Source organism: Anomaloglossus baeobatrachus, chromosome 5 (assembly GCF_048569485.1).
Source record: "Anomaloglossus baeobatrachus isolate aAnoBae1 chromosome 5, aAnoBae1.hap1, whole genome shotgun sequence".
Lineage (NCBI taxonomy): Eukaryota > Metazoa > Chordata > Amphibia > Anura > Aromobatidae > Anomaloglossus > Anomaloglossus baeobatrachus.
The window spans coordinates 448,067,463-448,085,533 of NC_134357.1; the positions used below are offsets into that span (position 1 = coordinate 448,067,463).

The following is an 18,071-nucleotide window of genomic DNA, read 5'->3' on the forward strand; positions in this document are numbered from 1 at the left end:
ACCAAATTAAAATTGTGGACATTTATGAATAACTAGGGCAAAGAATAAAAACAATGCAATGTAATCTATTCACACACAATTACAGGTCAGGAGTTAAAATAAAGTGTCTAGTCCTGCCAGAATGACAATATGTTGTAACATGAAGCCAAAGAACCCATACAAATGTGTAACAGAACCACCCTCCTCTGGAATCAGAGCTACTACTACTGCACCCCTAGGTTACATCTGTCCATATGCCTAAAATGCATATCCACAGGGGATGCTTTGTTAAAACAACTCCTTTAAGGCCGGGGCCACACGGGGACTAATGCGATCCTCGCATGACATTCGGCTCACGCTGGCAGCACAGTGAGAGCAGAGTGTCATGCGAGTGTCACTGAGACTGAGGTCCAATCATGCGATCGGACCTCAGCTGCGGGGGACGGGCCGGCACTGAGGAGGGGCGGGCCGGCACTGAGGAGGGGCGGGCCGGCACTGAGGAGGGGCGGGCCGGCACTGAGGAGGGGCGGGCCGGCACTGAGGAGGGGCGGGCCGGCACTGAGGAGGGGCGGGCCGGCACTGAGGAGGGGCGGGCCGGCACTGAGGAGGGGCGGGCCGGCACTGAGGAGGGGCGGGCCGGCACTGAGGAGGGGAGGGCCGGCACTGAGGAGGGGAGGGCCGGCACTGAGGAGGTGACGGAGGGATTTATCTTCCTCTCTCCTCCGTAGCCAGCTACTACTACTGCACCCCTAGGTTACATCTGTCCATATGCCTAAAATGCATATCCACAGGGGATGCTTTGTTAAAACAACTCCTTTAAGGCCGGGGCTACACGGGGACTAATGCGATCCTCGCATGACATTCGGCTCACGCTGGCAGCACAATGAGAGCAGAGTGTCATGCGAGTGTCACTGCGACTGAGGTCTAATCATGCGATCGGACCTCAGCTGCGGGGGACGGGCCGGCGCTGAGGAAGGGCGGGCCGGCGCTGAGGAGGGGCGGGCCGGCACTGAGGAGGTGATGGAGGGATTTTTCTCCCTCTCTCCTCCGTAGCCAGCTATTGCCATTCTCGCCCTGCACTCGCGGTATACCGGTGTAATGCGAGTGCAATGTGATCTTTCTCTCGCCCCATAGACTTGAATGGGTGCGAGAGAAAGAGTCTCGCATTACAATCGCAGCATGCTGCGACTGTTTTCTCGGTCCGAGTGGAGCCGAGAAAATAATCACTCATGGGTGCTGGCACATAGGTTAATATTGGTCCGAGTGGAATGCGATGTTTTATCGCATTCCACTCGGTCCGATTTTCATGCCGTGTGTCTTAGGCCTAAATCTGTATCACAGAACAATCAAGAGAACACACATGCAAGCTAAAAGGAAAAAGTACTAACATACTAATAAATATTTGTACCTTTCCAGCAGAACCTTTTGCCTGTCTCATCTCATCCAGAAACTGCATCTTCAGAATTATCCGAGGGTCCATTCGTGGAGGAAAAGGAAGGCCAGTAATAATCACACCTCGGCCATTGCAGTCTGCAAAATCTAAGCCTTCACTAGCCTGGAGAGGGACAGTCACTATATAAATATATAACAGACGGTACAGGGCCACTAGACATTACACAGTTAAAACACGCACCTTGCCCCTACATACTGCAAAGAAACTCGCACCACTACTGTTGGGGGCCTGAATTCTCTCATAAAATGCATCAATTATCTAGAAAAACACAAACATACAAAATTAATAAAATAGTCAGTAATATGGCATATTATCTACTGAAATATAATCCAATAAAACACATTAAAAATGGTGTTAAAAAGTGAAATATGGATAATTCAGAAAGTCCATAAATCCAGAACTTTTTTTTTGAGATTTTTGCTTGTGAGTGATAAATTGAAAAGCTCCCTTATTGATGATACTGTGTTGTTGCTCCAATCTTAGGCTTTCTATAAAATTCTTATGTTTCTCACCTCTGTGAATGATCCCTTCCCTCTTGGCTCCACAAACATTGGTTTTACATCTTCAATGCGTGAAGTGAGGCTATGCTCCTACAGGAGACAAGCAAAAACAGGGCAACATGACTGCACAAACTGACAAAGGAGTGGGACAAAATCAACTAAAGGACATGCTTACCCTCCAGAACTCCAGGCTTTTATCCATGACTGGGTAAGAAGGAAAAAAGACCAACAGACCATGAGGAACCACACGAGATATGTTACCTGGAAAGAAACAAAGTTTCTGAGAAAAACATGTAAATATGAAAAAGACAAGGGGCAAAGACTAGCTTAGATCATAAAAGAATGTAATTCTCTGCAGAGAAAGGTGAGAATAAGGCAAGAAGCCCCTCCACTACAGAGAAAAGTGGTAATACGACAAAAAGACCATTCTCTGGAGAGAGCAATGGGATTAAGACAAAAACACCATCCACTGCAGATAAAGGTAAGAATGAGACAAAAGACCATCTCGTGCAGAAAAAAGGTGAGAATAAAGGCTGCTTTACACGCTACGACATCGCTACCAATTGCTAGCGATGTCGAGCCCTAAATCACCCGCCCCCATCGTACATGCGTTATCGTGTGATCGCTGCTGTGGCGAACATTATCGCTACGGCAGCGTCACAGGCACATACCTGCTCTGCGACGTCGCTGTGACCGGCGAACCGCCTCCTTTCTAAGGGGGCAGTTCTTTAGCGTCACAGCGACATCACAGCAGCGTCACTGAACCGCTGTCCAATAGAAGCGGAGGGGCGGAGATGAGCGGGACGTAACATCCCGCCCACCTCCTTCCTTCCGCATTGCGGGCAGCAGCAGGTAAGGTGAGGTTCTTCGTTCCTGCAGCATCACACATGGCGATGTGTGCTGCCGCAGGAGCGACGAACTACTTCGTACACCGATCAGCAGCGATATTCGAGAATAGTGGGGCATGTCACCGATGAGCGATTTTGACCGTTTGTGCGACGATCCAAAATCGCTCATAGGTGTCACACGCAAAGACATTGCTAAAGCGTCCGGATGTGCGTCACAAATTCCATGACCCCAACAAGATCGCTTGAGCGATGTCGCAGCGTGTAAAGCGGCCTTTAGACAAAAAGACCATCCCCTGCAGAAAAAGGTGAGAATAAGACAAGAAGCCCCTCCACTGCATAAAAAGGTGAGAATAAAGGCCGCTTTACACACTGCGACATCGCTCAAGCGATCTCATTGGGGTCACAGAATTTGTGACGCACATCCGGTCGCTTTAGCGATGTCTTTGCGTATGACACCTATGAGCGATTTTGAATCGTCGCAAAAACTGTCAAAATCGCTCATCGGTGACATGTCCCCCTATTCTCGAATATCACTGCTGCTCAGTGTACGAAGTAGTTCGTCGCTCCTGCGGCAGCAGACATCGCTATGTGTGATGCCGCAGGAACGAGGAACCTCACCTTGCCTGCTGCCGCCCGCAATGCGGAAGGAAGAAGGTGGGCGGGATGTTACGTCCCGCTCATCTCCGCCCCTCCGCTTCTATTGGGCGGCGGTTCAGTGACGCTGCTGTGACGTCGCTGTGACGCTGAATGAACCGCCCCCTTAGAAAGGAGGCGGTTCGCCGGTCACAGCGACGTCGCAGAGCAGGTATGTGCGTGTAACGCTGCCGTAGCGATAATGTTCGCTACGGCAGCGATCACACGATATCGCATGTACGATGGGGGCGGGTGCTTTAGCGCTCGACATCGCTAGCAATTGCTAGCGATGTTGTAGCGTGTAAAGCGGCCTTAAGACAAGAAGACCATCCCCTGCAGAAAAAGGTAAGAATTGGACAAACAGTCCATCTTCTGCTGAGAACAGTGGGATTAAGACTAGAAGCCCATCCCTTGCAGAAAAAGGTGAAAATAGGACAAGAAGACCATCCACTGCAGAGAAAGATGGTAATCGGACAAGACCATCCTCTGCAGAGAAAAGTGGGAATTGGACAAGAAAGCCATCTTCTGCAGAGAAAATTGGGAATCAGTGAATAAGACCATTGACTGCAGGGAAAGATGAAAATAAGACAAGAAAACCCAACCACTGCAGAGAAAAATGGGAATCGGACAAAAAGCCCATCCTCTGCAGAGAATGGTGGGAATAAGACAAGAAGACCATCCACTGCAGAAAAAGGTGGGAATTGAACAAGAAGCCCATCCTCTGCAGAGAATGATAGGAATAAGACAAGAAGATCAACCACTACAGAAAAAGGTGGGAATCGGACAAGAAGACCATCCTATGCCGAGAAAGGTGGGAATCTGACAAAAAGATCATCCTCTGCAAAAAACAGTGGGAATCCGTCAAGAAGACCACCCACAGCAGCAAAAGGTGAGAGTAAGACAAGTCCATCCACTGCAGAGAAAGGTGAGAATTGGACAAGAAGTTCATCCCTGGAGAAAAAGGTGAGAATAAGACAAGAAGACCTTCCTCTGCAGAAAATGGTAGGAATCGGGTAAGAAGACCATCCTTAGCAGAGAAAGGTGGGAAATAGACAAGAAGTTCATCCCTGCAGAAAAAGGTAAGAATAAGACAAGACCATCCTCTGCAGAGAACGGAGGGAACAAGGAAAAAACACACGACCAAAATCCAAAGTGCAAAGGTGATAATCTTTATTGACACAGGGGTAGGTGCGGGGCGGCACGGAACAAGTGAGGGCACGGACTATCAATCACTGACCAAAGCGTACAGACAGTTGTCAAGGATTCTTGAAAACTGACATATTAATCTATCCATAATATAATATAATCATGTATCATCAATCATACAGTTAGGTCCAGAAATATTTGGACAGTGACACAATTTTCGCGAGTTGAGCTCTGCATGCCACCACATTGGATTTGAAATGAAACCTCTACAACAGAATTCAAGTGCAGATTGTAACGTTTAATTTGAAGGTTTGAACAAAAATATCTGATAGAAATTGTAGGAATTGTACAGATTTCTTTACAAACACTCCACATTTTAGGAGGTCAAAAGTAATTGGACAAATAAACCAAACCCAAACAAAATATTTTTATTTTCAATATTTTGTTGCAAATCCTTTGGAGGCAATCACTGCCTTAAGTCTGGAACCCATGGACATCACCAAACGCTGGGTTTCCTCCTTCTTCATGCTTTGCCAGGCCTTTACAGCCGCAGCCTTCAGGTCTTGCTTGTTTGTGGGTCTTTCCGTCTTAAGTCTGGATTTGAGCAAGTGAAATGCATGCTCAATTGGGTTAAGATCTGGTGATTGACTTGGCCATTGCAGAATGTTCCACTTTTTAGCACTCATGAACTCCTGGGTAGCTTTGGCTGTATGCTTGGGGTCATTGTCCATCTGTACTATGAAGCGCCGTCCAATCAACTTTGCGGCATTTGGCTGAATCTGGGCTGAAAGTATATCCCGGTACACTTCAGAATTCATCCGGCTACTCTTGTCTGCTGTTATGTCATCAATAAACACAAGTGACCCAGTGCCATTGAAAGCCATGCATGCCCATGCCATCACGTTGCCTCCACCATGTTTTACAGAGGATGTGGTGTGCCTTGGATCATGTGCCGTTCCCTTTCTTCTCCAAACTTTTTTCTTCCCATCATTCTGGTACAGGTTGATCTTTGTCTCATCTGTCCATAGAATACTTTTCCAGAACTGAGCTGGCTTCATGAGGTGTTTTTCAGCAAATTTAACTCTGGCCTGTCTATTTTTGGAATTGATGAATGGTTTGCATCTAGATGTGAACCCTTTGTATTTACTTTCATGGAGTCTTCTCTTTACTGTTGACTTAGAGACAGATACACCTACTTCACTGAGAGTGTTCTGGACTTCAGTTGATGTTGTGAACGGGTTCTTCTTCACCAAAGAAAGTATGTGGCGATCATCCACCACTGTTGTCATCCGTGGACGCCCAGGCCTTTTTGAGTTCCCAAGCTCACCAGTCAATTCCTTTTTTCTCAGAATGTACCCGACTGTTGCTTTTGCTACTCCAAGCATGTCTGCTATCTCTCTGATGGATTTTTTCTTTTTTTTCAGCCTCAGGATGTTCTGCTTCACCTCAATTGAGAGTTCCTTAGACCGCATGTTGTCTGGTCACAGCAACAGCTTCCAAATGCAAAACCACACACCTGTAATCAACCCCAGACCTTTTAACTACTTCATTGATTACAGGTTAACGAGGGAGACGCCTTCAGAGTTAATTGCAGCCCTTAGAGTCCCTTGTCCAATTACTTTTGGTCCCTTGAAAAAGAGGAGGCTATGAATTACAGAGCTATGATTCCTAAACCCTTTCTCCGATTTGGATGTGAAAACTCTCATATTGCAGCTGGGAGTGTGCACTTTCAGCCCATATTATATATATAATTGTATTTCTGAACATGTTTTTGTAAACAGCTAAAATAACAAAACTTGTGTCACTGTCCAAATATTTCTGGCCCTGACTGTATATTTAACAAATAACAGGTGATAGGTATATGGTAGATATATAGACACAATTATCAACCAGGCAAAGCTCAGTCACTATGGATTGAGAGGGAACAATTTCCCTCACATCCTATCCATCTGGGTCCCCGATCAAGGCAGGGCAATACCATAACTAAGATAATGGCTGTAACACATTGGAAAATCAGGGAACCAATACTCCAGGACTATATATAAATATAATAAACCAGTGGCACACTTTACCTGGGAGATAATGGTGGTCAGAGAGAGGTGTCCGTGTCCTTCCCGACGGCCATTTCGGCTATGAAGCCTTCGTCAGGGGGCGTGGACAAGTGAGGGGGAGTGTACGTTTAAAAAGGAGCGTCAACCAATCAACGCTGGTTGATATGACCGTGACGCAGGCAGTATCCAAGGCAGCGCAGGACGCTCCGCGACAACCACGCCGCCTCCCGTCCGACAGTTCCGGTCACATGACCGCCACGTGTGCGCATCACGTGGCCGCCATGCGAGCAGACGTCACACAGGGAGTAAGCGTCGCGGCAGCGCGATGACGTCCATCTCTCCCAGGACGCATGCGCACCATCACCTGAACCAGCGACATGAACAAACAGGATTAACACTGAAGTGTAAAGGATGTAATATCATAAAGGGGGGAGGAAATTATATATAGCCAACGGCTATCACAATACAATTATAAATAAATATATCGTATGTAAAATCAGAGGCTAAAGGTTTATTATATATATGGAATATAAAGCAGCATGTCATGCTACAAATAGCTACTGGCGATTTCCTCAGGAAGGTTGACGGACTGAGTATTGGTGTTGACACTATGCTGGTGACGGGGGATGTAGAATCCCTCTACACCAGCATAAAACATTGTGATGGACTTCGATCCACCCGATTCTTTTTAGACATGTCGAATTTATCATCTGACATGGTGGCCCTTATCATGGAGTTTGGATTTTGAAGAAAGAGCTCTGGACCTTAAGCATAGATTTTATGCAAGAGGTTACAGTAAGCGATGTGTGAAGAGAGCTTACAACAGGGCGAGACACTCCACATGTCACTCCCTGTTGTATGCCCCCAAGAGACCTCAATCGCGGGAGACTCTGAGATTTGTCACCGACTACCATGGCCAATTTTCAGCCATGAGATCGTGCCTGCAGAAATTTTGGCCAGTTCTGCAGGCCGATCCTATTTTGGCTCAGATGATCCCAGATAGGCCAATGTTGAGTATTCGGAGATCTAAAAATCTCCGCGACCATCTTGTTGCAAGCCATTATGATGAGGGCATTCAGCCGTCTCCATTTGGCCCTGTGGCCCCTCGCATTGGCTGTGCACCATGTGGTCGTTGTGTGGCCTGTCCGAATGTGGACAGGACAGACACGTTTATGGACTCTACGGGGGCACACACCTTCTCCATCAAAAAATTCATTTCCTGTACCACGTCGGCGGTCTTTTATTATGCCACCTGCCCATGCCCCAAAATATATGTCGGCCTGACAACTAGGCAATTTAAAGTACGTATTCGGGAGCATGTTAATGGGATAGTTGCAGCGGCTAACTGCTCCGATATTCCATCACTTAAAACTATCCCACGTCATTTTAGACAATACCACCAATCGGATCCGACATTATTACGGGTCAGGGGCATTGACCACCTTGACTCTAACATCCGTGGGGGAAAGATTAGTCAGAGACTGGCCAGGATGGAGACAAGATGGATTTGGACATTAAAAACTCTCCACCCTTTGGGACTGAACGAGAATATTTCCTATGCCCCATTTTTGTGATAGCCGTGGTCTTCCTTTCAATAAATATGAGGGGGCTTTTGTTGTGTTGTATTGTTTTGGTTTTAATGTATTTTGTTACTTATTGTAACCTTGATCTATCCTAGGCGTCTTCATTCCAATTTCAGGATTTGTTATTGAGGATGGTAGTTGGAATATTTTGCATCATTTTGAAGTCCCTGCATCTATATGAAGAAATCGGATTACACCAAACAAGAGCAATGACTACTAATTATCTGTGATAATACTGTTATTCCTTCTGCAGACATACATGTCATCTGGCATGTTGGACATTGTGTATGAGAGATACTGTATATAGGTTATTTACCTCTTGGTGTATATGACCAATCGTGCCCTCTTTTCCAGTTATACATTACATTGCTATCCTTTATGTACCATCTCGCTATTTGTAGCATGACATGCTGCTTTATATTCCATATATATAATAAACCTTCAGCCTCTGATTTTACATACGATATATTTATTTATAATTGTATTGTGATAGCCGTTGGCTATATATAATTTCCTCCCCCCTTTATGATATTCCATCCTTTACACTTCAATGTTAATCCTGTTTGTTCATGTCGCTGGTTCAGGTGATGGTGCGCATGCGTCCTGGGAGCGATGGACGTCATCGCGCTGCCGCGCCGCTTACTCCCTGTGTGATGTCTGCTCGCATGGCGGCCACGTGATGCGCACACGTGGCGGTCATGTGACCGGAACTGACGGACGGGAGGCGGCGTGGTTATCGCGGAGCGTCCTGCGCTGCCTTGGATACTGCCTGCGTCACGGTCATATCAACCGGCGTTGATTGGTTGACGCTCCTTTTTAAACGTACACTCCCCCTCACTTGTCCACGCCCCCTGACGAAGGCTTCATAGCCGAAACGGCCGTCGGGAAGGACATGGACACCTCTCTCTGACCACCATTATCTCCCAGGTAAAGTGTGCCACTGGTTTATTATATTTATAATCAGTCCTGGAGTATTGGTTCCCTGATTTTCCAATGTGTTACAGCCATTATCTTAGTTATGGTATTGCCCTGCCTTGATCGGGGACCCAGATGGATAGGATGTGAGGGAAATTGTTCCCTCTCAATCCATAGTGACTGAGCTTTGCCTGGTTGATAATTGTGTCTATATATCTACCATATACCTATCACCTGTTATTTGTTAAATATATGATTGATGATACATGATTATATTATATTATGGATAGGTTAATATGTCAGTTTTCAAGAATCCTTGACAACTGTCTGTACGCTTTGGTCAGTGATTGATAGTCCGTGCCCTCACTTGTTCCGTGCCGCCCCGCACCTACCCCTGTGTCAATAAAGATTATCACCTTTGCACTTTGGATTTTGGTCGTGTGTTTTTTCCTTGTTCTATAATTATTACGACTTATCCTCAGTCCCCATCCAGTTCCTTATACACAATATGGTTTTCATTGTTAGTATATGCATCTGGTAAATCATGGTGTGGCTGTGGCTTTATTTGAAGAGAACGGAGGGAGTAAGACAAGAAGACCATCCATTGCAGAGAAAGATGAGAATATGATAAAAAGCCCATCCACTGCAGAAAAAGTTGAGACGAAGACAAGAAGACCATACACTGCAGAAAATGGTGGGAATCGGACAAGAAGACCATCCTCTGCAGAGAACAGTGGGAATCAGTCAAGAACACCATTGACTGCAGAAAAAGGTAAAAATAAGACGACAAGACCATGCTATACAGAGAAAGGTGGGAATCTGACAAAAAGATCATCCTCTGCAAAGAACAGCGGAAATCAGTCAAGAAGGTCATCCACTGCAGAAATAGGTCAGACAAAGACAAGAAGACCATCTACTACAGAGAAAGGTGAGACTAAAGGCCCTGTTACACGCAACGACATCGTTAACGAGATATCGCTGGGGTCACGGAATTCGTGACGCACATCTGGCCTCATTAGCAACGTCGTTGCGTGTGACACTTACGAGCGATCGCTAACGATCCCAAATACTCACAAAATCGTTGATTGTTGACACGTCGTTCATTTTCCAAATATCGTTGCTCGTTCTGGACACAGGTTGTTCGTTGTTCCTGAGGCAGCACACATCGCTACGTGTGAAACCCGGGAACGATGAACAACAGCGTTCCTGCGTCCTCTGACAACGAGGTTGGAGTGACATTAATGCAGCTGCTCTCCGCCCCTCCACTTCTATTGGTGGCCTGCTGTGTGACGTCGCTGTGACGCCGCACGAACCGCCCCCTTAAAAAAGAGGTTGTTTGCCGGCCACAGCGACGTGGTTACAAAGGTAAGTTCATGTGACGCGTACCTGCGATATTGTTGGCCACGGGCAGCGACTTGCCCGTGACGCACGCACGACGGGGGTGGGTGCAATCACTAGGGTCATCGCTAGCGATGTCACAGCGTGTAAAACGGCCTTAAGACAAGTCCATCCACTGCAGAGAAAGGTGGGAATTGGACAAGAAGTTTATCCCTGCAGAAAAAGGTGAGAACAAGACAAAAAGACCATCCTCTGCAGAAAAAGGTGAGAATCGGGACAAGAAGACCACCGTCTGTAGAGAACAGTGGGAATCAGTCAAGAAGACAATTGTCTGCAGAGAAAAATTAAAATAAGACAAGAAAACCATCCTCTGCAGAGAAAAGTGGGAATCGGACAAAAAGACCATCCACTGCAGAGAAACGTGTATATAAGACAATAAGACCATCCACTGCAGGGAAAAGTCGTAATTGAACAAGAAGACTATCCTCTGCAGAGAACGGAGGTAATAAGAGAAGAAGACCATCTGTGAGGTAAATCCGGAGATATGACGATAAATCATGATATTCAAGTATGTCAGGAAGCCCTCTCCTGGTGTCAACCCCCCTTTCCTTCACACAACTGGTTTAGCAACAAATCCATGGCCATGTCCTGTGATATGGAAATTAGGTGGCTCTAGGACAATGGACACAGGATGACTCCCTGCCGTCACCCTGTAGTAGGAGCTGCTAGCTAGTTAGCAAGGCTATGGAAATAGCCAGACAGAACGACTCCAGTAAAAAATGGTTCATATCTCGCAAGCCATATTTCCGATAAATATGGCAACCATAAAAATGGTGTCTCCGCATGTGGACGATGCCGGCACCCCCTTTTTATGGGAGCAGGACATTGGGAAATGCCCCAGGCGTGATATCAGCCAATGGGGAACTGGCAGACAGGTCATGAGTCCCCTCGTTCTGTAGCTAAATTCATAACTGTCACAATGAGAGCATTGGCGTCCGCCTACGACGCTCCCAGGCAAAGTTATGGCCAATATCCCCTTTGCTGGATAATTCTGATCCATGCAGGGGGAGTGGCAGTGCTTCCCTGTGAGGTCACTAAGGTAGGAGGGGACCTGGATTTGGCCAGGTTGATAACCCTACTTCGGCCATTTTCCAGCGTTCTTCTGCTCGGGGGCCTGGTTGGGACAGACCTGTGAGAGAGTTCCTGGAAACCTGGTCTACAGCGCCCCCCTGTGGCCAGACGCACAAGGTAACTGATTGAATTGCATACCTGTTGTAAACCATGCTTTATCTGTAACTGTACTCTGACATATGTATATTCTGTAGATTCCCTATTGTATATATTGTAGTTTCTAGTGTGCTTTAGGCGATTAAATTATATAATTAATCTTGGGCTGTTCTGTTATCTCGATCTTGAATCCCACGTCCGTGTGTTCGGCTAATCGTTACCGTAAATCGGTTGGTGGCAGCGAATTGTGCCAAGGATTATTGTGGGGAGGCCAGTGAGATTCGGGGAGATTTTATATATTCCGCCCGCGGAGGTCGGGGGAATATATACCTTACTCTCACCGGGGACCCTTCAATAATCGGCATAAGTAGTATAGCGGCCTCCTTGCTTATGGTCGGGCAATTCCATAATTGGCCTGACTATAAGAGGGGCGCTAGAGAGCGCGTCACGTGCTCTGTCTGTCGGTCGGGAGGTATAAAGGAGGGGTGACCCCCACTTGTTACCCCCCGATTGTGACGTACTGGTAGCCAGCGCGGGGGATTTCTGAGTGACCCCCCCGGTGGTTTGTGACATATTGGTGGCAGCAGTGGGATCGAGATAATAGTGTGTGTGAGTGTGAGACCCATACTCCCAGACACTAAAGACTGCCTGCAGCAGCTGTGGCTGCTGGGGTCTTCAGACTAGCTCAACACTAGAGTGTCAGAGTGCAGATACTGTAAGGTGTGTGGAGGCATCAGGTGTCAGTTCTGTGTCAGTGACCAAAGGTCTGCAAGAATGGCTGATGGCACCAGGAGCAGAGCTATGCAACTGGCCAATGCTAAGGCAGGAGCCGAAGAGAGGGAGGACGGTGCTGTGGACAGCAATGAGGAGGTTGCCCACGAGTCCTCCAGGAGCTCGACGCCAGAAAACAGCTCTGCAGAGGACATTGCACAACCGGGCACTGCTGGACAAGATGAGGAGCAGCTCGCCCAAGGGTCCTCAACGAGCCAGACGCCAGCCCTCCGCTCTGCAATGGACAGTGAAGCACCAGGCTCCGCAGCGGGCCGCAGATCACCACGTGCCATTCCACCGAGCCTGGGAGGCTCGGATAGCCTTCTTCAAATGGCTATGGCCCTACGCCAGGCTGGAGACCGGGAGGGCTACAAGGAACTCATGGCAGAGCGTGAGCGGCAAGCAGCGCGTGAAGAGCGCCAGGCAGAGCGTAACTACCAGCTGCAGCTAGCTCAGCTCCGGCCCTCATCAGCCACCCGTGACCTTCCAGACACCAAACTTCCAAAGGTCCGTGTTGAGGACTTCCCAGTGCTGGAGAAGGATGGAGACTTGGACTCTTTCTTGACTGCTTTTGAACGGACTTGCTTGCAGCACCATCTGAACAAGGACCAGTGGGCCAAATACCTGACCCCCCGTTTAAGGGGTAAGGCCCTCGATGTCCTTGGGGACTTGCCTGCTGAGGCAGATCAGGGCTACGACACCATCAAGCGGGCCCTGATCCAACAGTACAACCTCCCCCCTTTCTGGCCACATCTAGTCAGGGGTTTCAGGCAGCGTTAGAAGCTGACGACAGCCTGAAAGCTCTAAAGGAGCAGGCGGCACAGCCTCCCTCGGACTCGGACCCGGAGCGAGTGGTCTGGGACCAAGGACGGCTGTACCGGGCCACGGTCCAGCAGGGTTCACCGGAGGCGTGGCCCAGGGACCGACAGTTGGTGGTACCCTATCCGTTCCGGACGGAGTTGTTGCGGATCGCACATGAGATTCCGATGGCCGGACACCTAGGGATCGCTAAGACCAAGGCCAGGTTAAACCAGCATTTCTACTGGCCAAAAATGGGGGCCGATGTGGCTGCCTACTGCCGTTCGTGTGAAACCTGTCAGAGAGTGGGGAAGGCGGGGCCACGCCCCAAAGCCCCACTGGTATCTCTGCCCATCATCGATGAGCCTTTCAGGAGGGTGGCTGTGGATCTGGTCGGCCCGCTGGCCATCCCCAGCAGCTCCGGGAAACGCTTCATACTGACGGTAGTGGACTATGCCACCCGGTACCCAGAAGCAGTGGCCTTGTCGTCCATTCGGGCTGACAAGGTGGCCACCGCATTGCTGGAGATTTTCTCCCGAGTGGGTTTTCCCCAGGAAATGCTCACCGACCGGGGGACCCAATTCATGTCCCAGCTGATGGAGACCCTCTGTAAGCAAGTCCAGGTGCGACATCTGGTGGCCAGCCCGTACCATCCACAGACTAATGGCCTGTGCGAGCGGTTCAATGGCACCTTAAAGCAGATGCTTAAGATGTTGGTCGACTCCCATGGGCGTGACTGGGAGCGGTATCTCCCACACCTGTTATTTGCTTACCGGGAGGTTCCACAGGCCTCAACAGGATTCTCACCGTTTGAGCTCCTGTACGGGCGACGTGTGCGGGGCCCCCTGGCTCTGGTGAAAGAGGCTTGGGAAGGGGATTTGGCCGCCCCTGGAGTGTCGGTTATCGAGTATGTCATGCGCTTCCGGGACAAAATGCAGGCCTTGACGCAACTGGTACACGACAATATGGCTCAAGCCCAGGCCGATCAGAAGCGTTGGTACGACCAGAACGCTTGTGAGAGGACCTACCAAGTGGGTCAAGAGGTGTGGGTACTGGTCCCCGTACCACAGGACAAGCTTCAGGCAGCCTGGGAAGGCCCATACCTCGTGTACCAGCAGCTCAACCCTGTGACGTACCTGGTCACCCTGGACCCTGCCCGTGGAAGGCGGAAGCCCTTCCATGTGAACATGATGAAGGCACATCATGAGCGGGAGGCATGTGCGCTCCCCGTGTGCAACCTGCCCGAGGAGGGAGAAGCGGAAACCCTCTTGGATATGCTAGCCAAGGTTAGGGCAGGCGGATCCATTGAGGATGTGGAGGTTGGCCACCAGCTCTTGGAGGACCAACGGTCCCAGCTGTGGGCCACCCTACACCCCTTCCGGGGGTTGTTTACCAACCAGCCCGGAAGGACTGACTTGGCTGTCCATCACGTGGACACTGGGGATCATCCCCCGATCCGGCGTTCAGCATATCGGGTCTCCCTGGAGGTGCAGCAACACATGCGCCAGGAGATTGACGAGATGCTGGAGCTGGGGGTGATCCAGGCATCCAACAGCGCTTGGGCCTCGCCTGTAGTCCTCGTCCCTAAGAAGGACCGAACCACTCGGTTCTGCGTGGACTACAGGGGGCTCAATGCGGTCACGGTCGCCGATGCGTACCCAATGCCACGCATCGATGACCTGCTCGATCAGTTGGCCGGGGCTCAGTACCTGACCATCATGGATCTGAGCCGGGGATATTGGCAGATCCCCCTGACTCGCAAGGCCAGGGAACGCTCTGCCTTTATTACCCCATTTGGACTGTACGAGTCCACGGTGATGCCATTCGGGATGAGGAATGCCCCTGCCACTTTCCAGCGGATGGTCAACACCCTGCTCAAGGGACTTGAAGGGTACGCGGCCGCGTACCTGGATGACATTGCCGTCTTCAGTCCCACCTGGGAAGATCACCTAGAGCATCTAGCACAGGTGCTCAGGCGGATCCACCGGGCAGGTTTGACCATCAAGCCGGGAAAGTGTCAGCTGGCCATGAGCGAGGTCCAGTACCTCGGTCACCGGGTAGGTGGGAGAACCCTGAAGCCCGAGCCTGAGAAGGTGGAAGCCATCGCATCCTGGCCCACCCCCAGGACCAAGAAGCAGGTGATGTCCTTCTTGGGGACCGCTGGGTACTATAGGAGGTTTGTTCCATGCTATAGTAGCCTGGCAAAGCCCTTGACGGACCTCACCAAGAAGAAGCTGCCCTCTGCAGTCGATTGGACAATGGACTGCGAGACAGCCTTCCGGGCCCTAAAGGACGCCCTGTCCAGCCCGCCCGTGCTACAGGCAGCCGACTTCACGCGGCCGTTTGTAGTACAGACCGACGCCAGTGACTTCGGCCTCGGTGCGGTGCTCAGCCAGGTGGACTCTGCGAGCCAAGAGCACCCAGTCTTGTACCTGAGCAGGAAGCTGTTACCAAGGGAAGTTGCCTATTCCACGATGGAGAAGGAGTGCCTGGCCATAGTGTGGGCCCTGCAGCGTCTGCAACCCTATCTATACGGGCGCCACTTCATCGTGGAGACGGACCACAATCCCCTCAGCTGGTTGCACACCGTCTCTGGGACGAATGGGCGATTGTTGCGATGGAGCCTTGCGCTCCAGCAATACAACTTCACCATTCGCCACAAAAGGGGCCGTGACCACGGTAACGCAGACGGGCTGTCCCGACAAGGAGAGGTCGCGGACGGGCGCACGGGGGAACACCGGAGTGTGCTGCCCCCTAGCGCCCTCAAAAGGGGGGAGGTGTGAGGTAAATCCGGAGATATGACGATAAATCATGATATTCAAGTATGTCAGGAAGCCCTCTCCTGGTGTCAACCCCCCTTTCCTTCACACAACTGGTTTAGCAACAAATCCATGGCCATGTCCTGTGATATGGAAATTAGGTGGCTCTAGGACAATGGACACAGGATGACTCCCTGCCGTCACCCTGTAGTAGGAGCTGCTAGCTAGTTAGCAAGGCTATGGAAATAGCCAGACAGAACGACTCCAGTAAAAAATGGTTCATATCTCGCAAGCCATATTTCCGATAAATATGGCAACCATAAAAATGGTGTCTCCGCATGTGGACGATGCCGGCACCCCCTTTTTATGGGAGCAGGACATTGGGAAATGCCCCAGGCGTGATATCAGCCAATGGGGAACTGGCAGACAGGTCATGAGTCCCCTCGTTCTGTAGCTAAATTCATAACTGTCACAATGAGAGCATTGGCGTCCGCCTACGACGCTCCCAGGCAAAGTTATGGCCAATATCCCCTTTGCTGGATAATTCTGATCCATGCAGGGGGAGTGGCAGTGCTTCCCTGTGAGGTCACTAAGGTAGGAGGGGACCTGGATTTGGCCAGGTTGATAACCCTACTTCGGCCATTTTCCAGCGTTCTTCTGCTCGGGGGCCTGGTTGGGACAGACCTGTGAGAGAGTTCCTGGAAACCTGGTCTACAGCGCCCCCCTGTGGCCAGACGCACAAGGTAACTGATTGAATTGCATACCTGTTGTAAACCATGCTTTATCTGTAACTGTACTCTGACATATGTATATTCTGTAGATTCCCTATTGTATATATTGTAGTTTCTAGTGTGCTTTAGGCGATTAAATTATATAATTAATCTTGGGCTGTTCTGTTATCTCGATCTTGAATCCCACGTCCGTGTGTTCGGCTAATCGTTACCGTAAATCGGTTGGTGGCAGCGAATTGTGCCAAGGATTATTGTGGGGAGGCCAGTGAGATTCGGGGAGATTTTATATATTCCGCCCGCGGAGGTCGGGGGAATATATACCTTACTCTCACCGGGGACCCTTCAATAATCGGCATAAGTAGTATAGCGGCCTCCTTGCTTATGGTCGGGCAATTCCATAATTGGCCTGACTATAAGAGGGGCGCTAGAGAGCGCGTCACGTGCTCTGTCTGTCGGTCGGGAGGTATAAAGGAGGGGTGACCCCCACTTGTTACCCCCCGATTGTGACGTACTGGTAGCCAGCGCGGGGGATTTCTGAGTGACCCCCCCGGTGGTTTGTGACACCATCCATTGCAGAGAAAGGTGAGAATAAGATAAAAAGCCCATTCAGTGCAGAAAAACGTGAGAATAAGACAAGAAGACCATCCACTGCAGAAAAAGATGGGAATTGGACAGGAAGACCATCCTCTGCAGAAAACAGTGGGCATAAGATAAGATGACAATCCATTGCAGTCAAAGGTGAGAATGACACAAGAAACCCATCCACTACAGAAAAAGGTGAGAAAAAGACAAGAAAGAAAATCCAATGTTGAAAAACGTGGGAATCGGAGAAAAAGACCATCCTCTGCAGAGAAAGATAGGAATCAGACAGAAAGACCATCCTCTGCAGAAAACAGTGGGAATCAGTCAAGAAGACCACAGCAGAAAAAGGTGAGAATAAGACAAGAAGATCCTCCAATACAGAGAAAAGTGAGAATAAGACAAGAAGATCATCTACTGCAGTGAAACATGGGAATTGGACAAGAAGACCATCCTTTGCAGAGAACAGTGGGCATAAGAGAACAATCTATTGTAGAAAAAAGGTGAGAATATGGTAAAGAGCCAATCCACTGCAGAAAAAAGTGAGAAGAATACTATCCATTGCAGAAAAAGGTGGGAATCGGACAAGAAAACCATCCACTGAAGAGAAAGGTGAGAATCGGACAAGAAGACCATCCTCTGTAAAAAAAAACAAAAAAAAAAACAAACAGTTGTAATAAGACGATCCATTGCAGAGAAAGGTGAGAATAAGAAAACAAGCCCATCTACTGCAGAAAAAGGGAATAAGACAAGACCATCC

General features: G+C 49.3%; 1 protein-coding gene across 4 annotated transcripts in view; it reads right to left on the reverse strand.

The window, feature by feature from the left end:
• Nucleotides 1–18,071, reverse strand: part of RTEL1 (regulator of telomere elongation helicase 1) — a 286,946-nt gene that overhangs the window by 164,846 nt on the left and 104,029 nt on the right. For all 4 annotated transcript variants that reach the window (XM_075350498.1, XM_075350499.1, XM_075350496.1 and 1 more), the window contains exons 19-22: nucleotides 2,108–2,193; nucleotides 1,945–2,022; nucleotides 1,613–1,690; nucleotides 1,388–1,534 (exon numbers count right to left, since the gene is read on the reverse strand). In XM_075350498.1, the coding sequence (XP_075206613.1) occupies nucleotides 1,388–1,534; nucleotides 1,613–1,690; nucleotides 1,945–2,022; nucleotides 2,108–2,193 (389 nt within the window). The remainder of the gene's footprint in view (nucleotides 1–1,387; nucleotides 1,535–1,612; nucleotides 1,691–1,944; nucleotides 2,023–2,107; nucleotides 2,194–18,071) is intronic.